General features: G+C 38.5%; 1 protein-coding gene across 1 annotated transcript in view; it reads right to left on the bottom strand.

Annotated features, from left to right (window-relative positions):
- Window positions 1-11,561, bottom strand: part of LOC117959697 (transcription factor 4-like) — a 256,373-nt gene that overhangs the window by 104,378 nt on the left and 140,434 nt on the right. The window contains exons 8-9 of the mRNA XM_034896975.1: window positions 6,465-6,591; window positions 4,258-4,307 (exon numbers count right to left, since the gene is read on the bottom strand). Of these exons, the coding sequence (XP_034752866.1) occupies window positions 4,258-4,307; window positions 6,465-6,591 (177 nt within the window). The remainder of the gene's footprint in view (window positions 1-4,257; window positions 4,308-6,464; window positions 6,592-11,561) is intronic.

Genomic DNA, 11,561 nt, shown 5'->3' on the forward strand with positions numbered 1-11,561 from the left:
GGGGCAATGTATTAGTGTTTGAGATTTCCAAGTTTTTTGTTGTTGTTGTTTCCAATTAGAATGTGTCAAAAAATAGCATTGATATGAACACATTTTATTTAATATATATATATATACATATTATAATATATTTCAGATATTATTAGCAAAGATGATTTGGCCTATTCCTAAAAATACATAGATAAAATGAAATAAAACGTTTAACTCTCTAAGGATAAAAGTCCTACTCAAAAAGCAACAATGCAAAAAATGTCATTTTAGACATGTATTTACTATTTTATTAATATAGTAAGCTACTTTTCGGGAACCCTGGACTTTTAGTAAAGTCCTTTTAAGCACCGAAACACTTGAGCGTAGGCACGTTTTTTTCAGGAGATTTGAGGAATTTCAAAAAGGAAAGCTATTGGGTCTCATTTTACAGAAAAAGTGAGCTGGTTCTGAACATTTTATGTGTAAATACCCTAAAAGGTAAATTACAGACATATCAGAGGGTTAATGCAGTGATGATATGCGTAGTAGACACAGTTAAGCATACACTATGCCTTCCTCATGTATGTTTTCATATTAAAAGTGTATGTTTGAATAATATGTAAGCGCTGAGCCATCTGGCCCAGTTTAATAATAATAATAATAATACATTTTATTTAACAGCGCCTTTCTAACACTCAAGGACGCTTAACGTCCCTTCTGTCCTCAGGTCCCATGTTTAAAAAGATTCCATATCAGAAATTTGGGCTTCTTTCAACCACATTTTCAAAGAAACTAATGTGAATATATATATTTTTTAATTTAAGTGTATAGCATTAACAAAATAAAAGACAAAAAACGTGACAAAAACACAAATAGTAGGTATAAAAATGGACAAAATCATTACAAAAAAAATGGACATAAATGTCAATAGGAACAAAAAAACTAGAAAAAATAGACAAACACATAAGAAAATAAATTGCTGCAAAAAATGGACAAAAATAAACGTGACAAAAACACAAGTGGAAAAATGGACAATATCATTACAAAAAAAACTTGAAAAGAAATAGACAAAAATGTCAAATAGGGACAAAAAAATAGAAAAGAATGGACAAAAACGTTTCAAAAATGCAAAAAGAAATGGACGAAAAGGTAACTAGTAGCAAAAAAAATTGATAAAAACATAACGAAACAAATCGCTGAAAGAAATGGGGAAACATTTTCATTGCTGAAAAAAAGTAGACAAAAAAGATCTCACCAAATGAACAAATACACATTTTGAATTTTACTAATTATTCTCTTTACAATTATTCATTGTTTATCTTGCTGCTGTGTGTTTGGTGTGGGATTAATACTGAAGGATTTCATATCTTTGACTATTAACCCTTGTGTTGTCTTCCCGTCAACATTGAAAATCAACACTTTTGTTGACGCTTTTTATCAATGTTTTTAACTTTTTTTGTTTTTGCCCCTTTTTTCAACACCTTTGTCCCTTTTTTGACATTTTCAACACTACGTAACCCTAATTTATGAAATTTTTGGTCAACAAAGCTCATTTATAGGAAATTGTACCTACTGTATGGGTTAGAAAAACCCAAATTAGGAATTATTTTGACTAAAATTAAAGGAATGCATGTTGATGGATAATCCCGGACTGGAATATATCACAGACGACAGATGTATCACATTGAATAAGTCGCCAAAAAATGAATAAAAGTAGAGATTTGTACTTGCCAAAGAGCGTTGTGTGGAATCAATCATGTTATTTTGGGTAATTAAAAAGAACATTGATATAGGAAAATGGGTCAATTTGACCAGAGGACAACATAGGTTAAAAAAACTAAAAGATAAAGTGGATTTTTCAGCTTTTTGCGACGTTCTCCTTCAGATTCAAAACCATTCATCCTACCAAATAGTGATGTCTCTGTTGGATTCTGCCCACAGACTATGATATGTTTAATTTAGGGCTGAAACTATGGGATTATTGTAACAAATTAGTTATTTAGTCTATCAAATCTCAGAAAGAAGAGCAAAAAGTACGTCCAGCACATGTTCTCAAAGCCCACATGGGTCTTCAAATGTCTTGTGTTGTCCAACCAACCTCCGAGGATTCAGTCCGCAAGGCTCTAAATCCGAGCAAAGCCGCAAATAGTCACATAGGGGGATCTGTTAGAAGCACGTGGTTGAGGATCGGTGTGATCAAGGAGTTTTAACACACATTAGGTGGATGAATGTCGCTGTTTCCTCCCACTTAAATTGACCAAACTGAACGTAATCCTCAAATCCTCCAAACTACTGAAACTCCTTAAAGATAAATTATGAATCAACATCTGGGGAACTACCCAAAAAAAACACATTGAATTGCTTTTTCTTTCAAAAAACAGCAACACTTTAATTCTAAGTCCTATTTATAGGACTTCTAAGCAGTGTAAGGTCACGGTGTGGCAGAAACCTCTGGATCTCTATTCTCAATTTTTTTGTCATTTTTTATGTTTGTCTGTGGGTTTTTACAAATATTCAAATCGTGACGAGGAGATGTTGTCAGACTTTTTCCAAGGTAAGTGGCTCTGCAGAATGTCCTCACATTTGCCCTCACCAAAAAATCATCATCGTCGTTCAGGTCTTGGCCCTACAGCAACCGCTGTAACCTTTGATGTAAGCTTTCAGTTGAAATCTTACAGGATCTAGTGGTTTTATTGTTATGCAGGATCATACTGTAAATGGCAATGCATTCTGGTCGAAAACAATAATATTACAGCACTGACTCAACTTAGAGATATTTACTGTTAATACCAATGCATCTTGGCAAAATAAAGGAAAAGGCGGGGGTTACACTGCGGCCACTGTAAATATAAATAATACAGTAAGAAACTGTCGATTTACAGTACAATACCTTAAAATGTAAAAACAGTATGCACACTGTAAATTAACAATAGTTTAATGATAAAACTGCGGCCAGTATGTTACTGTAAATTCAAAAAATACAGTAAGAAACTGTTGATTTACAGTACAATACCTTAATATTTAAAAACAGTGTGCATGCTGTAAATTAATAATAGTTTACTTGCAAAGCTGCAGCCGGTATATTACTGTAAATTCAAATAATACAGTAAGAAACTGTCAATTTATATTACAATACGTTAAAATGTAAAAACAGTATGCACACTAAAATTTAACAGTAGTTTAATGGTGAAGCTGCGGCCAGTATGTTACTGTAAATTCAAAAAATACAGTAAGAAACTGTAACAATACCTTAACATTTAAAAACAGTATGCATACTGTAAATTAACAGTAGTTTAATGGTGAAGCTGCTGCCAGTATATTACTGTAAATTCAAATAATACAGTAAGAAACTGTCAATTTACAGTACAATACCTTAACATTTAAAAACAGTATGCATAATGTAAATTAATAATGGTTGAACTGGTGAAGCTGCAGCCGGTGAATTACTGTAAATTTACAGGGAAATGTTTTACAGTGCCGGATATAAAACAATGTTTTACAATTGAATGCAAATATAAGTTTATTATTTATATTTATTAATATACTAATACCTTTACGTCCTCCAAAATAGAGGCTGAAATCTCTTCACAGCTGCATGCTTGCGACTACATTATGGTGTGTTATACACAATGTATTTAATGTCTGTATACGGTGTGTGAATGCTAAATGGGGGGAACATTGAGTTCCAAAAAAAAAAAAAGAGGAACCCGACAACAAGAAAGCCGACAGCTGTTTGTGTCCAGCTCCGACAGCAGCATCCTCTCCACGCATTCACAAAACCTGGCAACGCGCGCGGCTTTGTCTTCTTCTACAACTGCGGGATTTTTGCAGGACTTCTGTCCTTTTATTAAAACCAGATCCAGCTGAGTCACCGGTAAATCAATCAACCAATCAGACAATCAATCAGTAAAACTGTTATTTCCCATTCCTCTTGTATTCACTCCTCATTGCTGTCAATCATGCATACACCTACATTTCTCCAGATTTAGACTAATACTAATAGGTCTTTTTTTTAATTGGGTCCTGGCGTGAAATTCTTCCAGTTTATCCCCCCCCCCCCCAAAAAAAACAACAACAAATAGCCGACAGCTGTCTGAGTCCAGCTCGGCCCCCACAGCGGCGGCGTCTTCACCTCGACACATTCACACAACCTGGCAACGTCTGCAGCGTTTTCCCACAAAACCAGCTCAGCGATCCCCCAACATGCCGGAGCATCAGCGGCTTTTTGTTTTTTTAGCACCTCAGGAAAAATGACGAAGGGAAAAAAAAAGGCATGCTATCACTTACTGAGGACGGCAAGCCGGGAGGGACCTTCCGAACTTTCTTTGGGTGAACCTCTGAAAGAGAAAAGAAAAAAAAAGCATCAAGGCATGAGGGTTTAAAGGGGCAAGAGGCGATTTATTTCTCTTTTTAAAGAGGGCTCGGGTTTGATTCGTTTAAATTGAATCGATCACCCAGGGAGGAAGAGAGCGAGGCCGCTAACCGCCGTCGATAACTTCACAAAGAAAGCTTTCACGAGCGCCGCACAATAGGATGCGGAAAATAAAAAGAGACGGACTGCAGGAAAGGACGGGGGTGGATTTTTTTCTCTTTTTTGGTTTGACATGTTTATATTATTCTTCAGGGTTTCTCTTAAGGGGAGCGAGGGAGCAGTCTATTAACTGGGAAGGTAAGACTTTGATAGAAAAATTAAAGGGCACTTTTATTGTGATTTTGGACCAGAATCGTGTGTGTGTGCTTGTGTGTGCGTGCATGTGTGTGTGCGTGCATGCGTGTATGTGTGTGTTTGTGTGTGTGTGTGTGTGTGTGTGTGTGTGTGTGTGTGTCCTCCCAAGGCTAACATTACCAAGGCTACATCACAGCCCCTATTGTCCTGTTTTCTAAAAGTCTTCCTTGTATTTTTTGTTGTCGCTCAAAGTCCCCTTTCAAAGCACCAACTCTCACACACACACACACACACACACACACACACACACACACACAGACAAACATGATGGTCCTCACACATGAACACTAACCCGTGCTCACAATGCTCGGCCTTCTAACCAAGAAAACACTGAACTGGGATCAGTGCAGGTTCAAATATTTCACTTTGGTGTGTGAAACAAGCTTCTGTTTGACATGTAAGCAAAGGAAGATGATTGACATGCTGCTTCATTTAGTTAGTCTAATAATGAGTATATATATAGAATGACATTAAGGCAAAAATCTAAAATTGGAATTTCACAGGCACGCATAATCTGGGATATCCTTTTGCTTATATAGACAAAACATCCAGATTTAGACAACCACAGTGCAAAATCAAAAATAGATCATTGCTATTATTCCCGGTTTAGTTTCCACTGATTTGGGAACTCGAATAATATGTGTGTGTGTCTTAAAACAACCACACAACAAGGCAGATCATCAGTGTGAATAGTGATAATATTATTAGAAAAATGTCCCTTGACAATGAAAAAATAAGTCTTCCAAAAGTTAGAAGACCGCAAATGAGTGTTATATATACATCTATTTTTAGATTTATTTGTGTGTCATGATTAGACCAAAACAGAATGTGCAGATTATTATTTGACAGTTTTCAGCGGGGAATGGGAGATCAGCGGAATTTAGCTGAATTTAACGTATTTGTCTTCTGCGGAAAAATGTGTTAACAGCCTGAGGTTTCTGTTCCATTTTTTTAATTTATTTTTTAGTTGCTTTAAATCATTGGTTATGGTCCTGGTCATACGATGTTCATATTGCTCTATAAAGTGTGGGAAAGACACCCCAAGCTCGCATTTTGAACTGTGGAACCAGCATGGGGGAGCTTGATATGCAGATGGAGATTTTCAAACAACTGTATTTAATTTATTTTTATTGTGCAATCTAGGTAAACCTAATACAGTCTATCATAACAGCCCTAAGCAGAGGTTATAACCTTTGAATTAACTTTATTCTATTTCTTTAGGCTGTAATGTATGGTGTTACTAATTGTATTGTGTTTAGATATTTTTAATATGTCGTTCATCCCCTTGTTGTCCACACATTTGTGGAAAAGTTCCAACAAAAACCACGTTATCACCTTCATAAGGGAGGATTTAGCAGGAATATTGTATTAGACACATTGATTTTAACGTGTTTATTGTTATATCTTTAAGGTATTGGAGGTCCAAAATGGTTTTCCTCCCTCCATGCTCTGAATTTATTAATTAATTAGATAGACAAGATAACCCTCCCCTTAAATCAAGAAAAAAGGTATTCAACTGTGTGTGTCTGTGTGAGTGTGTGGACCGAAGACATTCTTTGTCCTTTGGTGGTGTACAGCTCACATGGAAATGTGACTAAAGACAATTTCATTACAAAAGTCTTAACATTTCAAGGGTAAAAAAAATATTTTGGAGAGTAAAAATAGGGGTCCCAAGCCACAAAAGTGTGAGACAGTGAGATAATGAGGTGTGTCTCTCTGTGTGAGTTCCCAATGTGTGTGTAATGGAAATGTGCGAGCGCCGTCTCACCCATGGCGTCCATCGGCAGCGTTCTCCTCCGGGGGTTGGAGCCGTAGTGCTGGTAGTACTGACCCGCCGGCTTGGTGGGCGACGCCGCGCCGGGACTCCCCAAACCCATCTCGCCACCCAGTATGGACTGGTCGGGGGACACCGAGACACACGGAGACACAAGCACAGAGAGAGAGAGACAGAGATAGTGTTAATGTTGTGGCTTTGGGACTCAAAAGACCCAAAAGGACGCGCCATTCCCCACATGGAAATGAGAACAAAACACCAACACATGTAACAGAACGTCTCGGGTTACGTATGTAACCCTTGTTCCCCGAGATGGGGACGCCTTAGTGTCAATTTTCAGAAGTTTGTCATTTTAAGGCAAGCTGGAAAATTTTCAGGTAGTGTTGTGTGGAAAGTCGGACCTCTCGACAATTTGGTTAAATTTGACAACTTTATTAATCCCACAACGGGCAATTAGTTAAGAGTAGCTACAGACCAGACAGCACACAAGCCTACCTACAGTTGTGCTCATAAGACAAAGCCATGCTAAAGTTGACTAAAAGGAGGAATAAAAAAATCATCTCTTGAAAATCAATCGAAATGCCTTAAATTAAAAAAAATGGAAAAATCCAACCTTTTAAGAAAACCAATTTTCGTTGTGAATGACTAATGTATTGTAAATAAATAAATGTTCTTCCTTATAATACATACATAGATAATTCCTATGTTAAAATACAGGGGGCCTAAGTATACACCGCCTATGTTAAAATACAGGGGCATAAGTATACAGCCCCCTATGTTAAAATACAGGGGGCCTAAGTATACACCGCCTATGTTAAAATACAGGGGCATAAGTATACACCCCCTTATGTTAAAATACAGGGGGCATAAGTATACACCCCCCTATGTTAAAATACAGGGGCATAAGTATACCGCCCCTATGTTAAAATACAGGGGCATAAGTATACACCCCCCTATGTTAAAATACAGGGGCATAAGTATACCGCCCCCCTATGTTAAATTCCCATAGAGGCAGGCAGAGTTATTTCATGGATCAGGATACTATGCATCCTGATAAAGTTTCCTTGGCCTTCAGGTTAAACCCCCCCCCCCTGGACTACAGGGGACAGACTACAAATTGTTGCTTTTTTTTAATTTTGAGAGCAAATTACCCCACAACAGGAATCCAGCTTGAGCGTAACTTTCATTTTGTTGGTAACCGTTCTTGTGTAATCACAATATTCCACTCAAATGTTTGATTTAACATCATATTTTTGGCACTTTAGTGATACCTCGCTCCTAGCCGCAAAACCCCCAAAGACTCACAACAACATACTTTCCATTATAGTTTTAAAATACTTTGAATCGCCATCTGTGTTTTTTCTTCTTCACATAGGATAAATAAAAGTATTTCCATGGTAAATCGGTGCATAACAGTGTCTCAGAACACAGGAAATGAAGTGGTTTGATGCTCCAAACTTCCCTGGGGGAGGACACCCAGGCCCCCTACTATGATACCCCCCCCCCCCCCCAAAGGCAGATTCTGGCCTATATACAGTACAGTGCTACAGTATACCAACTACAATACAGACTACACCACAGCTTGTTGTGCCAATAATGACGTTAAATCAAACCCTCATGTGTAATATAATATTGCCTGACTGTGGAAGGTATCTGAAAAATGTCGGGCATATTCAGAATGTTGATTTTTTTTTTGGTTCATCTCTAATCTATCTAAATTGAAATGTTACGACCAAACAAACCAGTCATTCAAAAAAAAAGTACAGTTCATATTAGTGTCTGTGTATTACGTTGCACATGACCGTGTATTACTGCTCTGAATAGGCCAATGGAGTATTAATACGGAAGTCAGTGTCTGTCAATATTACAAAATGAAATAATTGAATCAAAATTGAAATTTAATTTCCTGTGTGAGCATGATGTATGACGTTAAAATAGAAACATGTGATTTTCAGTTTGATGCTTTAAAAAGCACAATTACTGGCAAAACTGAAACTCCATTAAAACATGTTGGTGCAGTAAAATTGACAAAGATATGACACACAGTACACAGATAGACAGATAGATAGATAGATAGAGAGAGAGATAGAGAGATAGATAGATAGATAGAGAGATAAATAGATACAGACAGAAAGACAGACAGACAGTTGGATAGATAGATAAATACATAGAGAGATAGAGAGATAAATAAATAGATAGATAGATAGATAGATAGATAGAGAGAGAGATAAATCAATAGATAGATAGATAGAGAGATAGATCAATAGATAGATAGATAGAGAGATAGATAGATAGATAGATAGATATAGAGATAAATAGATACAGACAGAAAGACAGACAGACAGTTGGATAGATAGATAGATAGATAAATACATAGAGAGATAGAGAGATAAATAAATAGATAGATAGATAGATAGATAGATAGATAGATAGACAGATAGAAAGATGAATAGATGGATAGAAAGATAGATAGACAGATAGAAAGATGGATAGATGGACAGATGGATAGATAGATAGATAGACTGATAGATAGAGAGACAGATAGATAGAGAGATAAATAGATAGAGAGATAAATAGATATATAGATAGATAGATAGATAGATAGATAGATAGAGACATATAGATAGATAGATAGATAGATAGATAGATAGATAGATAGATAGATAGATAGAGAGATAAATAGATATATAGATAGATAGATAGACAGATAGATAGATAGAGATATCAATAGATAGATAGATAGATAGATAGATAGATAGATAGAGAGACAGATAGATAGAGAGATAAATAGATAGAGAGATAAATAGATATATAGATAGAGAGATAAATAGATAGATAGATAGATAGATAGATAGATAGATAGATAGATAGATAGATAGATAGAGAGATCAATAGATAGATAGATAGATAGATAGATAGATAGATAGATAGATAGATAGATAGATAGAGAGATAGATAGATAGATAGATAGAGAGATCAATAGATAGATAGATAGATAGATAGATAGATAGAGAGATAGATAGATAGATAGATAGATAGATAGATAGATAGATAGATAGATAGATAGATAGATAGATAGACAGATAGATAGATTGATAGATAGATAGATAAATAGAGAGATAGATAGCTCAACATCAGAAAAGCCCAATAAATAAATCTGTCAGCCCGGCGTCTAACTTCCAGGATCAAAGCCACCAACGAGGAAGGAAGCGGTGGCGTGTGACGGCATTTACCTCCTCATGCTGATCGCCGCGGAGACGCTCATCGCCACCCCGAGTCCAACCTCTCGTCTCGGCCGCTTCTCCCCTCCTCTAACTGGGACCCTTTGTCACGCCTCTAACTTAGCACAGCGCTCGCACGCCGAGCCGCTAATCAACGACTCGGCAGCAACAAGTGGCGTCTGGGCTGGGGACGGACAGAAGGACGGAGAAGAGGCTCTTTCTTTCTCTTCTTTTCTTTTCTAAAGTGGCACAAAAAGTTAGCAAGGAGGGACGAGGGGATAAAGAGTCTAGCAACCCCCCCCCCCCCCCCCCCCCCCCCCCCCCTCCTGCCTCTCCAAATAGACTCCACCACCACTCCCTTATAGTGTAGATTTTCCTCCCAGCTTTCTCGTTAAGTAATTAGCGCGAGGTGTATTTAATGCAGAGGGCGGAGGCGTTTGTTTGGAGGGGGGTGCTGGATGTTTTTCGGGGGCTAATCTGAATTCTGATCCTCGCCGCGGTTGGAAACAAAAGTTAGCTCGGCACTGCCGGGCCGAGGAAGGCTTTTCTCATGCTAAACAGGGCCTAAGTAGGCCAATTACAGGGCCGGCCTTGGCCTCCGAGCCATTCACCGGCTTAAAACAAAAGGGCCCTTGTCTTAAATAAAGTCAGTCGCACACACGGCGAAGGAGAGGGAGTCAGACACAAAGGCACACACACACACACACACACACACACACTCACACACACCGATTCAGTCCTCCTGTTCCTCTACCCGTGTGTGTGTGTGTGTCAGTGTGTGTGAGCGTGTGTGTCGTCGAGGGTAAAAGGGGGTTCCCACTAAAACAAAAAGGGTCTCGTTGATTGTGGCGCTTTTCTTTCTTTGCTGTTCTTTGTTCTGTCGTCTCGTACTCCGAGCCGAGCCAGGCCGGGCCAGACCGGTCGCCCCGGCAACTAGACGAGCCGGAGGAGAGGCAAAGTACCCGTCTGTCTCTCTGCGGGTCTCTCTTCACCTGCTTGTCCCGCTATCTGCTCAATGCAATTTCGCTATTGTGGATACCAAGATGTGAGGGGTCAGATTAAGGTGTTAAAGGGACATTCCGGGAATGTGCTTTTTCACTTGCATAACGTTGGGTGACTCGCGTGAGATTGGGAAACATCGGTGGAAATTGAAGCAGCAGAGGCTGAGACGTCCTAAGTTTTAGTCCCTTATGGGTCCAGAAACACCGGATCCTACATTTCCCACAATGCAGTAAAACAGCTGATTTTCCCTGCTTGGTAAACAACTCCATCCACACCCCCCAGTTTGCAACACAGGCCTTTTGTCATACAGTTAAAGTCAGTTGTGATTGTAAGCATACACATTAAAGGGGCTCGGACTATTTTGGAGGGATTGCCTCCACGCGGCTCTCACACAACCGCTACGCGATACGTTGAAACGGCTACATTTTTTCACAACCACGTGGACGCCCGGCCAGATTGTCTGTCTCATAGCGAGTGTGACATCATTCGCTATTACATCATTCACTATATCTTTACAGAGCGATTTTTTGGTTCGCTCCGATGTTATTGTTCCAAATCTCGAGGACATTTCAGCTTTTATCACAACTAGATGACGTAACTGATCCCAAAACATCTCGATGGCCCGCTGGTGGGTCCTGTATATGCCAGAATAGTTCATAAACCCCGCCCCCTCCATGTAAGGGGGCGGGTCAAGTGTGCGTCAAAATTAATTGGAGTGCTGTCCAAAGTAGAATAAAAAAGCCTTTAGTGTCATTATAAGCAATTGTATACCTGTGCAACAAGATTTAAGCAACCCCTTTACAGTGTCAACACAAAATATAAAAATATAAAATGTAAGTAGTGCGGAAAAAAGAGGGGGAGGGGGGGG

This window comes from Etheostoma cragini, chromosome 16, assembly GCF_013103735.1.
Source record: "Etheostoma cragini isolate CJK2018 chromosome 16, CSU_Ecrag_1.0, whole genome shotgun sequence".
In the NCBI taxonomy this organism is placed as follows: domain Eukaryota; kingdom Metazoa; phylum Chordata; class Actinopteri; order Perciformes; family Percidae; genus Etheostoma; species Etheostoma cragini.